Genomic DNA, 22890 nt, shown 5'->3' with positions numbered 1-22890 from the left:
CTCCAGGTACAAGTTATTTTCCCAAAATGGTGCTTCATCTTCCTTCTCCCTACTCAAAAAGTAGGATGAACACTTAACTGGTAAATCTGTGACAAAACCTACAATTCTCCCCTTCTTTAATTCCCATTAAAACTAAGAAAGGGATGATGGATTTCTATGAGGTTTTTTAAGGATTTTTTAATTTTTTTTTTAACAATAAAAAGAACCCTAAATTGAACAATTGACTAAAACCACTCTAGGTTGGTCTGTCATATCTGTCATCTAGTACCTAATTTTGATAACACTGGAGATAAGAGTGTGGTTGCCCATAAAACAATGCAATGCCAATCTACTGACTGTCAGATACAAATTAGATGTAACAGATGATCTGATGCTAGGTGAAGCTTTCAGGGCATGTGCTGCAGCCAAGAGAAATCTGATAGAAGTAGTTTTTAAGTTCCCTTCCTGCTCTTTGCTCTCTTTCTTCACAAAATGTTCAACCTTGACTGAAATGTTTTCTGCCCCACCCCACCCCAAAGGGAAGGCTGCAATATCTGGCAATGCACCTGGAAATGTATACAAACAGCATTAGGGAAGAGAGATGAAAAGGCAGCTGATTTTACTCTATCATTAAATTTTAACACTCCCTAGCAGCTTGCCAGCCAAACAGGATTATACTACCAGATGTCCTGGCAGAAATGCACACGGCTCTGTAAGATCATAAATCCAAGCAACGTATGGCAACCCTGCATGTTTAATACTACTGTTAGCAATGCAGAATTTCAGTGTGGAAAGCTCTGGTGGTGAGCAGGATTTAGCAAAGACAAAATCTTCCCAGACTTAGCTTTAAAGCCTTAGGTAGGGTAATAGCTGCTGGTGTGTACTACTCTTTCAGTATTTCTTTTGTCGTGTCTCCTAAACAAAGTACTAACTGAGCCAGTTTGGTCTACGCTTTAAATATAGGTGTCCATCCATAGAATCATGTCCTCATTAATCTGTGCAAAGGATCAGGAAAAAACCCCAGCTGTTGTGGTTTTTTCAGTTGCTGCTCCCTCCATGGAAAACAAAAGGCAGTGACTAGCATCCCTAAGTAAATAAATTATTCCTTTAGTGAGGACTTAGAATTGGGCCCACCAAAGGGGATTGTGTTTGTATCCGTGGATATGGTTTTTCCATGCTATATGTTGACTAAACTGTCAGCTGACCTGATTAGCAGTGTGGCAGAAGGGAATTTAAAGCAAATGGGGGAGAATATGCTATTTTATTCTATTGCTGCTAGAAAAAGTGAAATTTATATGAAGTATTAAGAGTGAGTCAGTTTTTTGTCTCATCAAAGAATAATATGAGGATGAAAAGTCAGAGGAAAAGAGGAAAAGGGACTTGAGTACAGGTAGTTAACATTTTTAGGCAAATTGCAGTTAAACTTAAGTGACCACACAATGGAAGACCTAAAAATAATAAGTCCTTTCTTTGCAGATTAATCTTGCTACCCAAGTGTGAAATCTCCCCTCATTCTCCCATATATTCTTTAAATTTTCAAGTTCTGTATCACAGAATTTCAGGTGATTTATTGCTGGCCACATTAGTCATTCTGAGCTCATGCTGGTTTTGTCCCTGAGAGTAGAATTGCACACTAGAGATGTTTGTTTGCTCTTTTACTGATTTCAGTAGTAAATTACCTCAATACTGTAAAGCCTTTTGGAAGGCTTTGAGCAGAGTGCTTGTCATCATTCAGCTTTACTGGAAGACAGGTACGTTAGATCTGTGGTTGTTGCCCCTGGAAAACTTCATTCATTCAATATTCAAGTTTCTCTGAACTAAATCAACTACCTTCCTAGTATTTGTACTAAAGCCGTTCAGGACTGATTTGCATTGCTATGATTTTTAGCAATTTAAATGCCTCTGTGACATAAGAGAGAGGGAACCTCTGCCTAGATGATGTGTTGTGTCCACTTTTGCAGAGACATTGCATGATCCATAGGTGGCTGAGCCAGGAGCCAGTGAAGGGTCTCCAGGCTCCATGGCACTGTCATAGCAATGCAGTGCAATTCTGGGCTGCAAAAGTGAAGCTGGCTGTGGCTGGACAGGGTTCTTTAGTTCAGAAATAGCTTGCCTATGTTATATGAAAATGGAATTTAACTTGCATATTCATCTTATTAGCTCACATTATAACTCAGAAACAGGGAAGTAGGAATTCATTACTCTAGAGGAGCCAAATCCTGATGCCCTAAAAGCTGTCTTGCTTCTTTTGGTGGTTTGTGTTCCCTATTGCTTGTACAATCCAATGCTTTCTATATACATACCTGATTATTACAGTTTAAGCCTTACTTTTATATCATCCTAGTTAAGTAGCAGGACCTGATTTTTTCAATTAAGAAAAAAAATTATGTAGGGGAAAATAATAGCACAAAATGGAAAGGCATCATACTCCCATACAAAGAAATGAACAGCTTATGAAATGCGTAGAAAATCTTCCTCTCTCTACTGTCATGCTTCATAAGCTCTCAAAAACACATAATGAGAAACAAAGACTTCTTTTGCTGTGCCTCTAATTTTTTCTGCATAACATGGCATTTTCAGATGTGCACCTAGAAAATGAATCTAAGTGTTTTCAGTGTGTTATCCCTGATGACCAAGTGTTTATTCAACTACTTATATCTTGTTGGCCTAGATAACCTTCACCTGAGGCTAGCATCTGTTCACTAATTTGTCACCTTTTCGTTTTCATGCCCCTAAGCTGTTTTGACAAGAGAAGCTTTGCAAGCTCTGTCTCAGGAAGCACCACCAGCAATATAAAAATGCAAGGAAAACAACATAAAGTGAAGCTTTGGGAAAATAAAGTTGTACAATATGGCAATGGTTAGTGGCTGGATGACAGCCATCCTTGAGCATATAAATTTTCTAGCATGTGTAACTGCAAAGAACAAAAGAGTTAATCAGCAACAATGCAATATATGTCAAGTGTTACTGTATGCAAATATGTATTGAAGCTGTTGCCATGAAAAACTTTAATTACTCATTTTAAGTTCATATCCTGTTGTTAAGTGACAGGGAAACTGAGAAATACACCCGGAACTCAAATAATTGCCCTGGTTGTGACACTTGTAGCTTTTTACAGAGAGGAAAATATCATCCAGATGATGAATAAAAATAACACCTCCTCACATAAATAAAGCACACAGTAATAAATGGTACTGTTTTGCTTCTGTTCTCTATTTTTAATTTCCAGTATGACAGGGAAATGCAGCTTTTTTCCACTCAGCTTTATAGCACTTATTAAAGAAGTGAGAGGCTATTCTAATCATTAGCAAGATACAGTTTGTGTTTTGTCTTTAAGGTACTTTGTTCTAACTTTGGCACCCTGGCACCACAATAATTACAGTATGCTGCCATTGCAGAGTGGATAGGGAACTCTTCCATCTATCCTGCTTCATCCTGCACTGCCTAAGTGTGCTGGTCCGTACCAGTGAGGTGGGAAGAGTGCAAGGTGGAAGATGGAGTTGTGTCTCCAAAGCATGCAAGATGTGGCAGTCTGGAAGCCTGGCCTTGTACAGAAAGGCCAGGTCTCAAAAGTTCTCTCAGTTAACATCTTGGGTTTTCACGTTGCTTTTCTTTTTTTGTCCTTTCCTGAAGACAGCAGTCCAGAATAGAGTACCTTGCATCTGGTCATGACTGGTATTGTGCAGGTTCAGTTCTGATCACCAATTCTCTGTACTATGCAAACTGATGGGCTAAATATCTGTTCTTCCATTTTGCAGTTTACTGTACCTGGTTGCAAATGAACAATTTCCTTTTTTCCAGTGAAGCTCAGTAGAAGCACTGCAAATGCTATCCTTTAGTCCTTGTTTGTCAGTGTTTTCAGAGTTTTATCCAGCAAACTGGAGGCTTTTATTTCCTGAGATAGGAGATGAGCTAGTAAGAACAGACCACTGCTTATATCAATAAATGAACACAGTCCTGTGATGTATGCAGATTTTTTGTGATATCACGGCTAATGCACATACTTTCATTATTACTGGAGTAAAGTATGCACTTTGCTATGTGGGATTCTTTGTGTGCAAATATGAGAGTGCCAATCCTTTTGCTTGAAGTGTCTTTGTCTCCTCCTGCTCTGGGTGTGCTGAGCAGAGGTTATCTCAGCAATGTGCACCAGGCTGGCCTGTGGGCCTGCAGTAGTTTTTCATGAGGGTTTGGCCCAAAGTGGCCTCTGCAGAGAAGGAGGTGCATGTGCATGTGTGCACCAAGAAACTGAGCTCTGGTTTCCTCTGGAAAAGGTGGATCCAGCTTCTTGCTTCTCTCAGTCCCATTTTGGGTTTATCTTTGTCATTTATAATGTCATCTTCGTGCTTATTTTTAGTTTCTAGCCTTTCTCTGTTGAACTGTTTTTACATTTTAATTGACTAAATCAGGAGACTTGTAGGTGATTAATGTTTTCCCTCTGCAGCTGCATCATCTAGAACAGGCATAAACCTTGCCATGCCTCATTTACTTCCAGTTCCTTTTCAAACAGACATGCACTGTTCCTGGACCTTCCTGTCTTTCCTCACCTCCTGTCAGTGTGTGTTGTACCTCTCACTGGATGAATTCGTGTGCCAGCTGTGCACCTGTATTTCATGATTTTATTTATGCAGACAGAAGTAGTGTATGAAACCTTCCTACATCATTAGTAATAACAGCGATACTCATGCGACAGCTTTTGGCAGGCAGAGTCCTGAATTGTGGTAACAATTTCAGTACTGCTCCCTGATAAATAAGGGTCTTCAACAAATGCATAAGAAGACTGATCTCCGTATCTGGGACATTTGGTCTTGAGGAGTGAAATAAGATGACTATAATTTTTCTTCAATTTTTTCACAGATGAAAAAACTACTTGGAGTCAGGCTGTTATGAAGTAGCTTTTCCTGCTCCTTTCTGTATTATATCATGTGGATGAAATAAAAGTTTCAGTTTTGATATGCTCCACTTATAATTCATCCCAAATGCTAATGATTTTATTGTCATGATTTTCCCTTGTCCCAGCAGATCAAGATTAGAGATGATTTACTATGTCTAGATCTAGTTTAAATGGTTAAAGGTATTTTCTACAAATTACATGTGGTTTCTTCAGAGATATGAGCACAACACAGTGCCTTGTTCTTCTTTATGCATTTGTTTAAGATATGATTGTCCACTGATGCTGTTATGATACATTTTTCAGAGTATGGGAGAACTTCCTTCACATTGAGCAGAACAATATGTTTATAATTTAGTGAAGGATTAGATTTTAGGCTTTGCATATGCATTTCAATTTTTAAAGTATTGCTCTCTGTCCAAGACTGCCCAGCTATAACCAGCATTTCTGAAACTGATGCATTTGTTAATCCTGTGGGACAGTTGCAACTTGTCAGTTTTTATAAATTGCTGTCTTTATGACAGGAAACTAGGAGGGCAAGGGTCTTATATCTGAATATAACAGCAAGGAGAAAACAGGGACATAATGACAGATGAGTCCCCAAGTCACTGTTCTCTAGGGTGGAAGCAACACCCAGAGCACGGCGCTTGCTGAAGGACTGGATGAAAGCCATGAGAACTCTATAAGCATCCGGTAAATGTTTTGCCTGGGTAAAGAGAAGACCTCCTGCAGGACAATTAAAACTGTTTTTTTTATTTGTATTGTTTTTGTTCAGTGCTTTCTAAACATAGTAACTATTTTTATATCTTTTGTGATCGTAATAAAATTATTCTTTACTTTTAACTGAACATATTTGTTGAGAATGATATGAAGGTGAATAGCAAGACATTGTCAACACAGTAGTGAGTCATAAAGGGGGGTTCAGTCATGCTTGTAGCATCCCGCACCCTCAGGTGAGATTGGGATTCCTGGAAGGTTTCTAGCTGGTCCATCCATAAGCAGCACAGAATGGCTTAAGAGCTTGTGAGGCAATGTGTACCTCCTGGTCCAAGTGTACCTAGGGGGACCCTAAGCTTCCACTGAGTTTGTATTCTCTTCACATTCATGGTTGAATTGCTGATGTGAAATATCTTTTAATATGACCAGGAGTATTGAGGCATGTGTCTGAAGGGCTATAACTCATGCCATTGCTTTCAATTGTCATTGCTTATTCTATGAAATTGATAAGGGCTAAAGCTCAAGGCTGGTACAAAATGTTTAATGTGGTACAAAAAAAGCAATAAAAATACATAGTTTGTCTAAATGCAGTAGTTTTAAAATTCAAAGCACTATAAAATAAAACTTCTAAAATATTCTGAAGATTACGTTGTAGTTTTTGTTTTGTCATTTTTTGTTTTTACTGCTAGAAAACAGTCTGCAATTGCAGACTGCAATTGCATTGGCTGGAGCAAATACTTTGTCCTATATGTTAAATAGCTTGATGAAATGGGAAAGAGAAATGGACATTGCTTAGTCCTTTGCAAGGCCTGTAAAGCTCAAATGTTCCTTACACAGCAGATGCTCTAACTGAGTATTATGAATTGCACTTGTAAAGCTCACTCTCTAATAGATGTCACTCTTTTGTTTCCCTCTACTCTTTTGCAGCAAGTGACGGGCAGAAGTTTTGGTGAGAAAGATTTTCGTTCCGGATTAGAAAACGGCATTCTTCTGTGTGAGTAAGTAATGCTTACAGTTTTGAGCCTTGAATACAATCTTGACTAAAGTAGAAAACAACCTTAGCTTGTATGTTCCATTGTTGATTTCCTTTTGAGAGTTTTGACATTGCACATAGTGGTATTTCACTGCAGTATAATTTCAGTGCCAAAGCTATTGTTATGGTGAGGGTTGAAATGTGGCTTAAAGAAAGCAGGTTTTATAAAGTGCTTCCCTCACTCCACCCCTGGTCCTCAGCTAAGTTATGTAAAACAAAAATATTATGTTTGTTTTTTGGTTTCCTTTTATTTAATGTTGTTAACCACAGATTGGCAAATGGTGTTCCACACCGGCCTGTGTATGTCTCTGCCACAATGAGGCGTTTTGGACCAACTCCAAGTCTGAACGCTGTCAGGAGTTAGCCGTCTGAATACCATCAATACACAGCTGCTTTAATAGTTTCTGGAAAGGTTAGGTATCCTCTAAATTTTGCCTAAAGGTGTGTTTCAATGACGTATTTTGTAATTTTTGGATGAGAGACACGAGTCAGCTCTTGCACATTTCTCTCTGTAGTTCTAATGGCTAGTTTTTAGGAAGAGTCTTCCAAAACCTTGTTAAGGTTTACATGCTAAAGCTGGTGACTTCTAAGAGCAATTTGGAAATATGCCCTAATGCCCTTAGCCCTGTGAAAATCAGATTGTCAGGCATTTGGGAGAATCTTCTGATCTGAATCACCTGTATGGACCAATTTCTTTCCCTGGATATGCAGGATTGTCACTGAAGTTGATAAAAGGTGTCTTTGCACACCAGAATGATGAAGCTTGTGCAGAACTGAATCCATACTTATAAAGGAGATCTCCTGAGATATGTAGCTGGACAATTGCAGCTATTGGTAAAGTTTTATACTCTTCCAGGTAATTGCACTTGGAAGCTGTTTTCAGCAGTAGAGTTAAGCTAATATCCTGGAACTCAGCTCTAGGGGTAGCTTACCATAGATCTGAAACCTACTTGTGTAAATACTGTTATATGTCTCACTGGTGTCATTAATCAGACAGCTTGAACTTTAGCTTTTAAAGGTGAAAAAATAGAAAGGAAATTATGTGATCTATTTTGATTGCAGTTGCGTGTCTTTGCTGAGGAGTGGCTTTGGGAGGAGGGAAGTAGTTGTTATTGTTGATCAAAAGTTGTGTAACTCAGAAGGAGCATACCCTCTGTATTTAAGGGTTGCTTCTCACACAAAATCTCTCTCCTCTGTGTGTTGAAGGGAAGTGCTGTGTGCTGAATCACTTCTCAGTGCTCTTTGAATGTTAAGGTTGAATTGTGTTGCATGAAAAGCAAGGACTGTGTATTTCAAGCTTAGATTGTAATCTTATCTGCAAGTAAGCAGAGGTAGTCTGATTTAAATACTGTAAATCTTTAAGATGGAAGGCTTAACTAACTAATGTTTTGCTAATGAGACTGATAAATATGTATTTCTTAGAAGGTTGTGAGCTCCATAACCAGGTCAAGGGACAGCACTTGGTTATACTACGGAACTGTTCTGTGATATTGGGCAAATTGCTTGTCCTCATTTACCATTTGTGGATCAGTGAAAATCAGCCTGAAGGAATCTGTCTCCTCAGCCTCAAATCTTAAAAGCCATGAAGTTTGTATTGCTCTTGTTTAGCAAGCTGTAGCTAGTGTGTAAAACTCTATTAGGCTACAGAGTGTTAATGAGAAAGTCACCAAATTGGTCCTCATGACAAACTACCTATAGCACTGGCAGTAGAAGTGTACTGATCACTGGTTCCAAGTCCACTTAAAATAGAGAACTCAACAGAAATTTTTGGGTTCAACACTGAGAACTTCCAGAATATCTTAAAAAGTACTTTGGCAAGTGAATCACTGATAGTTAATTTTTTATCTGTTGCTCAGAGAAGAGCACTATAAAGCTGCCACAAGCAATACTGTCTTTCTAAACAGTACCTTTACTAATAGCTAGTAACTGTCTTTCTAGACAGTAACTTTACCAATAGCTGCTTTTTGTCACTTATTGGAAAATTACCAGGCTACCTAATGAAAAAAATGTAATGGTATACAAGCTTTCTCTTAACTCCCCGTCAGTCTGCTGTGCTTTCATTGCGGCTGACTTCAACATGTAGATGAAAACCTGATCTAAGACAACTTCAGAAGACAAGAAATAAATTATAGCTGTCTTGGTTTCTGAAGATGGAAGAACTCATTGTTTTTGGTCCGGTTTTATCTGATTTGTTGAAGTTTTGGAGAAAAGCAAACTTACCTCTGTTTTTACCCACAGGACAGTACTCACTGCAAGGGGCATTAACTGACAACTCATAGCCAGACACTTATGTGGGTGATGTCCATATGAATGTGGAATAGCTGTGCTTAAATTCCATGTGACTGTTTCAGGGTTTTCCTCACCGTTGTATTTTGTGAGGAAGACTGAAAGAGAGCTTGGGCTCTGAGGGATTGCAGCAGCTAGAGGACTGGAAACTGCTGTCAGGAGGGGGGACACAGTCAGCATGCCTTGAATGTCCCAAACATATCTCAAGCTACCTTCTGGCTTTGCAGGTGTTTTGCAGAAGGAAACAGGGATGTTACCATGCCAGAGTCCATTCCCCAAAGAGTCTGGTATGTGCAAAAGGGTGCAGGGGGAATCTCTGTGTCTGTAGCAGGATTGTTTGACCCTTATACACACTAATGCCAGGCCCGCCTCCACTTGATCCCAATTTTGATGTCCTAGACAGCCTACAGACACAAGCAGACATCACTACACTGGTTATAAATGATTCATTCACATCTAGCAACAATCCACATATTTTAATAAATGAAAATGAGTGCAACTGTGCAATGCCAAAAGCTCAGGCTCTTGGGATGAATGGGTTGTGGAGCAGTGCAGATGTGCATGCCTGCCACAGGAACCTGCAAGCCTTGCACCTGCCTCTCCGGTGGTGTTTGTGCTGCGGCATTTCGATCTGGCCTCTGTACGAACTTTATAGCTTGACGCACTCAGCTGAGAGCTGAGGGGCATATTTAAACAATGCAGGATGCCATAAAGCAACAAGTCAACAGATGAGAGCAACACAAGCCCTTTATTCTTTCTGGCTGGTGGAAAGCCCACTTGTGCAGTTGCCCAGACAGTGGTGACTCTAATTGTTCACTCAGCTGTGCTGAGAAGCCAGTGACTATGACTTCTGTTTGTCTGAAATGAGTTCATGTTTTTTTAGCATAGCTCTCTGACATCAGTGCAGATGGTGATTTCAGGGATATAATAGCTATAGAGGCAGAGGCAGTTCTTTCTCTGTTCATGCTTTGTGAATTAAATTCTCATACGAAAAGACTGAAGAGTTTCTGCATGGGTGGGCAAATATGCCTTCCTGGGGTCATGGTTGAAAGCTATATGATGCAGGAATACAACACCAGTAGCAGGAATATCACTGGAAATCCCCTATTGCTTCTCCAGCACATGTTCAATTTTTTTCCTCCCTTGTTACATAGCTTTCATGTTTAGGTTTGACCCAGATATCATAAGAAGCTAGAGGATTAATCAGAAATAAATTAGATCTGGTTGTGCAGTGCTTAGGTGTTCCTATTCTATGGATTCAGACATCTGAATGAAGGTTGACTGCCAAAAAAAGTGCATATCCTGTCTCTCTGTCTGCCCTGCTGGTCTGGGCAGTTCTGTTGTGTTTTTTGAAACAGCAGTTAAGGAAGTCAAGATTTCTTCTATTTCTAACCATGCAACAATTTCTATAAATAAGTTTAAAAATTATTACAAGAAGAAAAAATGCATGTCTTGCTGCAACCTTGACCTGTTGTTTCTGCTCTAATATCCTTGCAAATGTATTTTCAATTTTTTTGCCCTTCCCCTTGCTGCCAACCTCCCCTTGTCAAGCTCTGCTACTGCAGGATTCCTTCCTTCGTGTTGTGTATTCGGTAGTTAAAGAGGTCTCTGTAGGGATGTGAGACTTCAAAAATTTGAGTTAATTGCTTGCTTTGATATGATTATCCAAACAGAATTATATTATTATATGATTATCCAAACTGAAAGTTTGTATTAGTAGTAATGAGATTCTAATGTCAGGAACAGGACCAGACCATAAAGAAGAATAACAACAACAATTGGGATGTGGATCCTGGGCAAAAGACCTTAAACAATGAAATAAAACAGTTGGATATTAGCAGAAATTATTTGGCTTTGCAGTTGAGTCTAACAACATCATGATTGCGTGTAATACCTTGAGTTCTGTATGTAGAACATTTTAACTGCATGTCTGGTTTATGTATGTATTAAAATCAATTTATAGCAGCACATGCAGGCAAAATAAATCTGATTTTTCTCAAGCATGAAAGTTCTAATAAATATTTCACTGCATATCATACACGTATAAAAATGAAAAAAGACTAACTGTATGTGGTTAAAGATGGATGTCACTTTCCTGTGCAGTTCTGGAAACCAACTTATGAGCAGTTTCCCAAGGTCTTCTGGGTTTTTTAGAGAGTTATTTTATCTATTAGCACGTGGCATTATGTAACTTTGTAAAATGTGCAGAAACTATGATTATTCTTTGAAACTATGCTTATTCTTTGACTCTGTAACTTTTATGTTGTTTTTTGAAAGAGGAAATACAAAGATGTTATATTGTTTTTAAGTAATCTTAGTAAAATTGTGTATGTACAGTGAACTAAAAAAAAAGTTGTACACTTTAGCTCCTCTAGGATAATATATAGGAAAGGCACTTCTCTTCTGCTGTGCATAATTTGAATATATGCTCTTAAAAAGTACAAGAAATTTTTTAGATTTTACTTTTAAATAAAAAAGATGATAAATTAGTAATGCACATAGATTACTTTAATAATATTTAAAGTAAATATGATAAGTTACTAAAAATCTGACCGAACTGAAAGTGATTATGATCAAGAATTACTTAAAGGAATTTATCATTTATTCTGTCATGATAATTATTTTCTTCCACAAGTAAGAAATCCCCTTAACTTGTGTTCTGCATGTTGATGGTGATGAATGAGCTGCATTTTCTCATCCTGGTTCTGGTGCATCTGACCAAGCTTTGAGCTGACACAAATGCAGTTTTCAACAAGGGCTGGCCGTGTGCCAGATCGGCACAAGTGTAATGCTGTGGAATAATAAAACAGTTGTGCTCCGAGTCAGTGGCACCGTGAGGTATGTAGAACAGCCTTTGCTGTATATATGGTGTTTCAGTCCTTCTTTTTGCAAGTTAATGTCACTTATGTCATCTGGTAGGGGAAAACAAATAGTCTTTGTAGGTGATAGGATTTTTCAGATATGTCATTCTAATTCTCTGTCAGTACTATGGGCCTGGCATCAGTTCAGCATTTGGCTGTGTAGTGAAGAGTGGAGAAGTCAGTGGATGCCCAGCCCTTATGCTTAATTACTATTTTGCTTGACTTTTCTATTCTTGGAAATCAAGAAGGTATTTGAGTTTCATAGGCATATTTCAAGTTTTGAGTGTGACCCATGTTTGAGGTGAGAAGGAATTGGTGTTTTCCTGTGGTTTTCAGGCTCCGTGCTGTAAAGCCAAAACATTATCAGCATCATGAATTTGGCATGTCTCCAGGTTTGAGAGATGGGCCCCAAGGCTCATTAAGCATTAAGATTTAGGTTCATGTGAGGACATTTGAAATAGTTTTATTTGAATACAGAGTCCTTAATCTGTAAGTTTTATTGCTGTTTCATAATGAAGAGCTATTTATTAATACAGTTTAGATGAGGGGCCAAAGGTAATGTAAACCCTAATGCTAAGCCTGTGATGAGAAGAGGGGAATAGACAGTGAGGGGCATGCTTAAACAGTCAGAATGACCTGTCCTTGTATGTATGTTTAAAAATGCAAAAATGCATTTTTGCAGACTAAATAGTAGAGCTTTTTCACTGATGCTTGCTTACTGACAGGGCAGGAGACTGTGGAGCACTGATCCACTCAAAAGGAGTGTTGCTCAAATGCAAGGCAAAGTAATCCTGTGAGAAGTTTCAGCTTTTCAAGAGTGTTTGTTTAAGAAAGCATATTTAGCAGTTTTAGAAAGCACATCCATGACCATTGCTACTTAGTGTAAAAACTATGCATGAATTGTAAATTTATAGGTGCATGAGATGCTCTTCACATCATCAGTCCTTGTGATTGAAGGTTGTATATAAACAGCTTGTGAAGTTACACTCTTCCCTGTTGCCTTTCTTGAGCTGTTTACAAGGCCTCTATTTTGTTCATATTTTTTGTTTTTGGCAGAGCAAGACTAATGCAGTCCTGTGTTTGGAATATTGTTTTCTCAATACTATATATTTGCATAGGTCTTTATTAAGGTTTTACATATTAGACTGGACTGTGAGCCCTTCATAAGACAAAGGCAGTTCTGTCCTGCTTGTTAAAAAAACACCTTGTTCATCTGATTCTAAATAAATGATGTCAGGGGCATCATTAGCAATCACTCAAGAATGTTTTCCCAAAAATATTTTTGTGACCTCAGGAACATGTTTATATTTTGAAACTTCTTAGCCATGTCTTTTGCAACAAAATATTTTGACTTTTCATTATTCACTGTTTCAAGGTGATTTGTTCATCTTTAAGACTAGTAGTGGATTTTTCTGTCCTTTTAAAATATTTGGGGGCATTTTGGAGCTGCTACTAGACCATGAGTTAAAAATATGTGGATACTGAAGCTGTCTAGGCTAATAATTATCAAGTGCTGAAAGACTGCTTGTTTGAATATAAGTCTATAAAACTTGATTTGAAGAGAGAAATCTCTCTGTGAAGGTTTATTGTGGATAGAATTTCCTGAATTCTCAAATATGAAATGCCCTTTGACTTTTAGATCAGATCATTAGTCAGCTTTTCTTTTTAGGAATGTGATCTGTTACCTGAGCAAAGAGCTCTGTTGGATACCTCTCCTTCAGCCTGGATTGATCTGTGAACATACATCACTTCAGCCTTTCTTTTCTTCTTATTCTCTGAAAATGCTTCTCTTCCATTTCCTCCTAGAACTGAGGTCTTTTTGGAGGCTGGGTTTTTGCAGCCATCCTCTGAATATTTTTGTAACTGACGCTTTCTTGCAAGAATGTCATGGGCAATTTATAGGTGCTTTTCATTAGATCTTTTATCAGCTGTTGCCTGAAACACCTTCTCTTCCTGGCAGAAGTTTTTCAAATTCTTAACTCATGATAAAAGCCCCCAGGAAGGTCTAATAAATTAGTCACACAGTGGCTAGCACTGATTTCAGCTTGTCTGTCCAGCTGAGGAGATACCTTATCTCCTGGAATGCCAAGCCTTGGGGACAGCATGAGTAGAGCATTGATTCTTCCCAAAGCTATGAGAGCTGGTTTTCATCAGGGGAAGGAAGTGACCTAGCTTCTCCCTGTGCTGGGACTAGAACAGCTTTCCACTTCCATCATACCCTGTTCTTTCTATAAGGTAAGCCAGGTCTAAGGTTTTAGCCTCTTATGCAGTGTCTCACTGTGCACCAAGCCAGCTCCTGGCTCAGGGGAAAGGGAGGATGAGTGTCTGATTGCTCCAGGGGAGATTTAGAACGGATATTAGAAAAAGTTTTCTCACCAAAAAGGTTGTAAGGCATTGGACCAGGCTGCCCAGGAAGTGGTTGAGTTACTATTCCCAGCAGTGCTGGCTTAACAGCTGGACTTGGTAATATTTGAGGTGTTTTCCACCCTTGATTACTCTTTGTTGGACTGAAAACAACAAGAGAACTTTGAGAAGAGCAGAGGATTGTTCTGACTCAGGACAGGTGCATAAGTGCTAGAAGTGGTGAGCAGAAATCCCCACAGAGAGCTTGAAGGGTCTGAGAATAGGTCATGCATGTATGTAGAGACTCGGGTTTTGTGCATGGAGCCTGAAAATTCATAGTTGTATCCTGGTTTGGGTTATTGTCTTTTGGGTGTTTGGTGGGATTGTTTGGCTCAAAATGAGCGAAGGATTAGGATTAGGACTGGGGAAGAGGACACAGGCTGGAGCTGTATATGCCAGAAGAAGATATGTGGTGCAGGTTTTCTCTCCTGAAAACTCTTTAGACTAGGACATGGCTGGGGACAGAAGGCCCTGGGCAGCCAAATCCTTTGGTTAGGATTGGTGGGGCAAGAAAGCATGGGACTGCAGTTGTCAGGGGCTTCTAGGAGAAGGTGTGAGTTAGTGGTTTTTGTTCACCTAGAGACTGTCCCCTAGGCCATGGCCGAGGATCTTGTGCCAGGTCCCCAATGCAAAATGGTGATCTGTTTTGTTTGCTCAGTATTTCAACAGAAACCCACAGAGCTGATAAAACTGTACATATCAAGACATGTGCTTTATGAAAGTCTAAATTGGCACAGAAAATTTAGTTTGTGTATACAGGCCTATGTCAGAAGAGGTATATTTAGTGGATTTTTGAGAAGCTGGGATGGACACTAACTGTGAGAGTGAAGGCGACTATTGAGACCCTGCACAAACAGCACAATTTTTCAGCTGGCTTGGTAGCAGAGCAAGCTTAAACCACTCAATGTTTTGGCATCTGGATTGTTGCTCTAGATGAGGCAATAGGTCAGAAGCAGACAGTCTGCTCTGGAAGAAACCTCCCTTTGACATATTCTGCATCAAGCAAGTCCTGGGGGGTTTGGTGCCAGACTGCTTAGAAATGTTTCTAATAGGAGACAAACTTTCTAATAATAATTTTAATTCCTTCCTCAGGGTTTTCCATCTTGCCCCATCCTATTTCCTCTCTCTTCAGCCTCCAAATGATGAACTAAAATGTTGTTTGTTCCCTACTCCTTCCTCTCAATTTATCCTTCTCCTATATTTCACAGGGAAGTCTGTACAAGTAATTTTGAAGATTTATTTAGAATGGGTTTTGGCATTTGAGGTTTCCAATAAGAACTCTTTATTTTGCCTTCTATTATTGCCTATGACTTTTAATCTGCACCTGCAATATTGGTTATGGTGCTGATGAATTCACATTTGAGTAATAAAGAAAATGGGATGCTTTAGCTAATACATTGTTTTTTTCCTGAAACAGAATAGGCAGACTGAGGATTAAAATCACAAGAGAGCTACAGTATTTGGAAAGAAGTCCTCTGGCAAAAAAAAATTGTATCTTAAATTGCCTGGTGTAGCAGCTAAATGGAAAATAATAGTTTTATAAGTTGCTGCTCTGTGAGGTTAAAAAGTACCATAGTATCTTCTGGGGGAAAAAAAGTAATTATTTTTCCATCTGTGAAATAAAATAATGGTTCTAGAAGATAGGCAGTTCTTTTATTGGCATTCTCTTAATCTAATGGGAAAAAGTGATTTTTTTGTAAATAGAAGTATATGAATTAATTTGGTTTTAGGACATTGCTGTTGGATTCTACCTTAAGCAGAAGAGGAATAGTACAGCCATCTCCATGAGCTTGGGTTACAGAGTTTTTAACTTCAAGAATATTTTAAAAATACCCCCAGCTCCCAAAAGTGTCATTCATATTTGTTTTGATGCTACTTCCAATACATGATGGTGTTGGAGATGTGGGAACTTCAAGAATTTAATAACACACATACAATTTTGGACAAGTGGAACGAAAACTTTACTAACTATGATCATAGGAAACTGAGAATCTCCCACTCTGCTCCCCTGTTCTGTCCAAGTGATTGCAGAAACCCAACCTATATACTGTTTCAGGGAGACACAAAGGGAAAGAGGTGAGGAAAAGTGATCACTTCAATGTTTATAAAGCCAGATGTTCACCCCTGGAGGGATGAAAACCTTCATGAACTTGCAAACTGCCACAGTCCTAAGGAATCAAGCAACAAATAATGTGCTGCAATGGAGAGATGGCTCTTGGTGGAGCTCTGAGCAGTGGCACACTGCCTGTTATCCTGCCTGTTATTATGCCTGTTAGCCCTCAGAAGGAGGGAGCTCGAAACATCACAGACTGTTAGCTTTAGTTGAAAGGAATATTCTTCTCATTTGGATAAACTTTTCAGGAAGACCTCTCAAATATTAAATATTAATAATTTTACTACCACAACAAGCTGCCAGAGGAGTCTTCTCTTGAATGGAGACCATGTCAGCCCAAAATGAGGTTTCCTCTGTTCCATGGAGCTATTCTAATTTTCAGAGAGTTTTAAAATTTAAGCAGACATAAGTTTTTCCCTTCAAAGATCTTGAATTTTAGGTCCATCATCTTGAATTGATGATTTTCTTCGCAGTGGATGGAACTGGTTGAATTTTTCTTTGGATAAAAGGCATTACGGTTTTCTCTTGGGGGAAGGGTGGTGAAGACACAATGTTTGTTGCAACAGGATTTTACAATTAAAATTCCCCACTTTTAGAGGCTTGGTCATTTGTTTGAGTATTGTAACAATGAGCCATGTCAGCACATCTCATAGCATGCTCATGGGTGGTGAGGAACTTGGATTTGGGGGGTTGCTAATCTTTGGACACTGAACAGTGTTCAGCTGTGGTATCACTGGCCTAATGGTGTTTTCATGGTGAGAAGGGGGGATTATGAATTCCCTTTTTATTTGTCTTCTCTCATTTATGATTTAGGAGCCCTCCATTCAACACAATATATGAAAGAATGGCATTTAATTTCAAGTTAAGATGAAAAAAAAGATAGACAGGCCACCCATAAAGTGTACATCCTTTCTCACTTTCCTTCAGTGCAGAAACTGCCATAGCTTGGATGCCTTCTAGGTTTCTGCTCTCAGGCCTTTCCAGGCATGATCTGCCTGTACACAGGTAAGGCAGGCTGATGTGTCAAAATTCACCCAGAATCTGTCTGGGTCACTGATGTGATCTAGATCAATTTAGAATTTAAAATAAATACTATTGTGTTACTGTGCTGTGGATATTCATCCTAGTCTTTCTTCATTTCAGTGATCAAATTTGGGTGTCCATGTATGTTTTCAGAAGGGACAAAGGGGAGATTCTTTTTTTCCAGTCACACTTAAATCCTTATATGCTGGGGGAAATTTTTGATAATTTGGATTTTATGACTTTCCACTCATAAAATACTCCTTTCTCATAACAGGTTGCTGAATGCGATAAAGCCAGGATTGGTAAAAAAGATCAATAGACTACCGACCCCCATTGCAGGTTTGGTGAGTATTTCAAATGGAGGAAAATATTTCAGTGCTGCTTTTTGCACCTTGACATTGACTATGGGATTCAGATAGCAGTTATTTTTGTAATTTGAACTCTTCTAGCCTAGTAAACTCAGACGGTCCCTCTGAAATTGGAATGCTCTGTGTAGTCACCTTAAGACCTTTCAGTCTTTTTTTTCCAGAAGTAGGCAGTATTCAAGTGTCGGGGTATATTTTTAGAGGAAGATGATCTTCTTGGTTATATATCACCTCTCAGTTGTGGCACTAGCTTTAGAAAAACTGGAATGCATGCATAAGAAGCCACCACCACAAAAAGATAGTTTTTGGAAAGGAAGAAAACTGTACTTGTATATTTTGTCTCATTTTCCCTTTCCCCAAAATACCACAGTCTGCAGATAACATTCATTCTGGGACATCTGGGGAATTGTTTCATGTTGACTTTAAGGGCAGACCAAAATTTGTCCATACTCTGTTGTAAGCAAGGAAGACCACAGAGGATGTGCTGACAGCTCATGGGCTGCCAGGAGCACTGGGTACTCAGGGGGTCACCTCAAGTGGTGGCACAGTCCTGTGCTTGCTGGTGGGGCAGAAGGTGGGAGTGGGTGCCTGTTGGGTCTAACAGGATTAGCCACATAGAAATATGTCTGTATTGATTTTACCTTCAGCTGTAATTGGGAATAAAAAGGTCCTTGAGCATGTGGAAGGTGGTCATCCTCTAATTTATACTCATCATGTAGATAGTGGTTCCTTTGTGTTCACATTATGGCCTATACAAAATTCAGAATATATTATTTGTTAATACCTGAAGTTAATGGTCCTTTGTATAAACAGCATTAAAAAGTTTCAGTGTATCAGAAACCACGCTACGTTTGCTGTTAAATTAGCTCTACAGTGCTGTTGCATAGCCTTTGAGGCTGGGTCTTTCAACATGTAGATTGACAAGGCTATTTCTGCATGAATACTGACTGGTTTTAGAATCTCATTTTTGATCCCCACCACCCTTTCTCTAAAGTTTCCTTGAGTGCCTTTCTTTTGCCTCTAAAACCCATCTAGTTTTATTCCTTCGCTGCCCTATTTGAAAGGAATATTTGACATAAACAGATGAAAAAGTACCAGTAGTGCAGTTTTCTTTTCCTTGGCTCACTTTCAGGAAAGACTCAATTTTTGTTATGACTGTTTTAAGAAGATGATATTGAATTACATTGGGTTTTTTCCTTATTCATATGTAAAATCCCAATGGTAAGGTGGTTATAGTAGGAAGGACATAGAAAAAAGTCATTATGTGTGTGTATTTTTCTCATTCCTTGAGATAAAGCTCTCTTGCAAGATGTGTATCTTCAAAGCATTATAAAAAAAGAAGTTTTCAGGCTACGAATGATACAGTAAATCTTTTTTGTGTTGTAAAGTCACTTCATTACCTCGGTACCTGTGTCCTCTGATTTCCTTTAGTAACTACTTTTTAAAATATTTTTTCCTAATAAATAATTAGGTTATTTTAAAAAGTTCACTATTTTTGAGTTCTTGAACATTACCAATGAATGTTTTTATATACTGTTCAGTGAATAAATAGCTCCCAACAAAACAAACGATCAAAATTTCCCCTTGCTTTCCAAGACATCTGGTTCCATACCTGCTGACTTTTGTTGCCATTTGTAGTTACAGTGGTGAGTAAGTGGCTGCTTTAAGGACTACATGTGAATTAAAAGGATCAAGTGTTCTATCTAGTCTGTTATGTTTATTTATGCTGTATTATTTAAAAGTACAGCCATCAGGGGTTTATTTGAGCACAGAGTGTATCCTTTTCTTTTCACTAACCTGTACCATGCCTATGTGTCTGAAAGAAAAAATTAATATATTGACACTATGGTCCAGAAGCAGTTATACCTCCCAGGTAGTTGACCCTACATGTGAGAAATTCCCTTATTATTTGCCAATTTTTCTTTATTATCTTAGTTTTGGTTGGCTTGACATACTAAATAGTTACTTCTTTCCAGTTATTTCACCCCAGTGAGTGTGATTTCCTCAGGTACAAGTAGAAATGCTGTGAAAGCTTCAGTACCTTTTCTTCCTTGCATGAGATACATGCTTTTAAATCCTAGATGCTGCTGCTGCCTAAAAAGTGTAACTGAATTACTGTAATAGAATTCATTTCTTTCCTGTATCTGATAGAATAAGTTTTTATTTCACTAGCAGAGACAATAGGTACATTTTCTTTTATACACAGTAGGAGCTAAAACTTATGAGTAATTTTGGAGTATTCAAAATGCCTTTTTTTTCATCCTTAACCTCCAGAGACACAAAGAGTTGTATATTATGTAGCTCTACAAAATGTCTACTTGATTCTAATTCTCCAGATGATTGTCTATTTTTCTCCTTTGTTATGGTAAGGAAAAATTAGGAAGTGTCCTTTATTGAAGGAAAATAACAGTAAACTTGAAGCCCATATCAGACACATGCTGAGGTGCTCACTTTGAAGTATTATCAGGTGTAAAAATTCTGCCTATATTTCATGTTTGAGTGACTTCTCACAACACTTCTGTAAGTATTATGTATAACTGGTTCAGTGTTGACAGACTGAATTCTTCAAATCTTTCCTGGCATTTAGAGCTAGATGAATCTGCAGTTACTCTGAAATTCTGATCAGTGACTTGCTCATGTATTTTAAGAGGGAATAATTTATTTGCAAATCTCGCAGACCAGAACACCAGTCATTTAAGTAAAATTTATCTGTTATAGTGCTGTGGTGTTAAAGTAAGAACTCCAGGATCTGAACAGCACCATACTTAGCACAGGCTGTATAAATACACAAAGATGATCTTTGTCTAGTTACAAGTCTAAGTCAGGATGTGGATTGTATGCAGCATTACATATAGAATTACATATGTTCAGCTTGGCAGGCTTGTTTGTAACTTGCTTTGATCTCCAAAAGTGCCGACTGCTTCTGTTATCACAGCAGAAATGATACATTGCTTTAATGAAAGAAAATGTAGGACCACAGCTTTGGTATTCGGACTTACAGTATTAAATCTGATGAAGTGTTTTATCATTCTTGTTCAGTATTCATTAATCCTGAAAGCTTATGCTCCCACCAGAAAGCAAATTCACAAAGCATTGAAAGAACATATTAGGCCTAGGTAGGAGTAACAGAAGAAATTTTCTCATGTGAAAAATTGATACTGAGCATCTTTGTTCTAAGACTGTCAGATTTCTAGCACCATCATTTAATGTATTTAATTGTAGAAGGCTGGAGAAGTGTTTTGGCTAAGTTATTAACTAAAAAACATCTGGAGCTGCAGAAGACTTGCAAAGATGTATTAGAGTACAATGAATATAATATAACTTTTACAAAACCAGCAATTTTTTTCAGTGAGTTGCTGTTGGTTTCTTTCCTCTTGTATGACATTCACAGTGAATACACAACAAGTTTTTAAGGTTTCTACTAATTGCAATTTTGTACCTCTAGACCTTATTATCTATTCTATGAAGAATTACCAGCAACACTGTAGATAAAGTTTGCTCTATAATACTAACTACTGTATGTTGACTTTATTTTTCCCTTAAAAAGATTCCAGCTTTTGCTTCCTGTCCCTGAATAATGTCACTCTGTGAGAAAATAAAAGGTTTCTGCCTTATCTTTTGTTTGACAGGATTTAGGGGAGTTTATAGCATTACTTCAGTTCCTTGAACAATCCCCACAGGAGCTCAGACACTTACTTCAGAGGCTGTGTGAATGATTCTCACGTATAATAGGAGGAAGTAGTGAACACAAAGATGGAGAGATGAACTTTAGCTTGGATCTTGGCTCATGTTTCAGTACTACTGAATAAAAAATCTGTTTACTGTGGCATCCAGTTTTCAGTTTGTTTATGGTCCTTAACTTTGTGACGTATGTATGATATAGCACTGGAAAAAATAGACTTGCAGAAGTCACCTGGTTGCATGGTTATTGCACCAAGATGAACAAAGGCAGAATGTGCTGCTTAAGAAAGCTTGTTCCTTTGAAAGCAGGGTTGGGTTTTTTTCCCTCATTATTTTCCCAGGAAGTTTCTTTTGGCAAAGTGTTCTCTGAGAGCTTGCTATTACCCTTAATAAGAACAGCTATCTGTCTGCTGGTGCTGGTAGCTTGTTCTTATTCTCTAATATTGCACAAATTGTAAATTTGGGGTTTTTCTATCTTATATGTTATTTCAAGGAAATGTTGTCCTTATGTTAGCTTTCAGGAGTTTGAGCTACTAATTAAATTCAGCAAATGAGATCTTGTTTCTTCATGTAGGTATGAACCTCAAAATAAAATTACAAATTATAGTGTGTATCACACAGTTAAAAATAATTAGCAAAGATAAATACACAAAACTTTAACCAACGTGCATTATTTTTATCACTCTCTTCATTCATACCTCCTTGTTACTAATTTTTTTGAAGAATTATCTTCTTGTTTTTTTTCTTTTAAATTTATCATTCTCCCTTTAGTTCTAGTATTTTCTAGAAAAAGCCTGCTCCTATTGTAATATATAGATTCATAAAATATGATAGTTTCTGTTTTCTTGTTTTGTACTACTATTCTCTGCTGAACATATTCATTTCCCAGCACAATTGTATTCATAAAAAAGTCTTGCTGTGTAAGTTGTGGTACATGTGAAGTAAATAGAAGCAAAATTTCCTGTCTATCTAAAAACAATAAGTTCTTGGCACTCACATTCCTAAAGCATTTTTGTGAGTGTTGATGTAAAACAAAGTGTCAACAGCATAGCAAAATACTGTGCAAACCATTCTGCCATGTTTTCTGTGGATCTTCCTTGCTAAATAGCAATTGGTTTCTCTACACCTCTTATGCCTGCTTTCAGTTCTGAAATCCGAATGTTTGATGAATGCAATATTTAGGGTCTAGCCAGTAGTTGAGAGCAGCACTGTGTGCTTTGGCTCATCACATAGTGTACTACATAATGAATCTCTTTACTAAAGCAAGAGTATCCTTAAAAAAAAAGAAGTAATGGTTAGTAGCGTGTCCTTCTATTCTTTATGTTGTTTGGGTTTTTTACTCTCCTAGCTTTCTAGACTGCCTTCAAACTGATTTTCCATTTAAACTTTCTTGCCTTGGGTGTCATCTGAGCTGGACAGAATTACCTTATGAAATTCCTGTTTAATGAATTAAGTTGTACGTTGTATTCATAAACATTTCTAAGTTACACAAAGAATATAAAAGCAAACTAACAGGTGTTTCTTAACCACATTGTTTG

The 22890-nt window shown here is 38.1% G+C and overlaps 1 protein-coding gene across 1 annotated transcript in view; it reads left to right on the top strand.

Moving 5' to 3' along the window:
- The window catches only part of LIMCH1 (LIM and calponin homology domains 1), a 175268-nt gene that overhangs the window by 58042 nt on the left and 94336 nt on the right, over positions 1-22890 (top strand). Inside the window, 2 exon segments of the mRNA XM_036381640.1 lie at positions 6515-6585; positions 17581-17650. Coding sequence (XP_036237533.1) covers positions 6515-6585; positions 17581-17650 — 141 coding nt within the window.

The sequence above is a fragment of the Molothrus ater genome, chromosome 4 (assembly GCF_012460135.2).
Source record: "Molothrus ater isolate BHLD 08-10-18 breed brown headed cowbird chromosome 4, BPBGC_Mater_1.1, whole genome shotgun sequence".
Classification (NCBI taxonomy): domain Eukaryota; kingdom Metazoa; phylum Chordata; class Aves; order Passeriformes; family Icteridae; genus Molothrus; species Molothrus ater.
The sequence above is the reverse complement of the archived record's forward strand: the minus strand, read 5'-3'. Positions and strand labels throughout refer to the sequence as shown.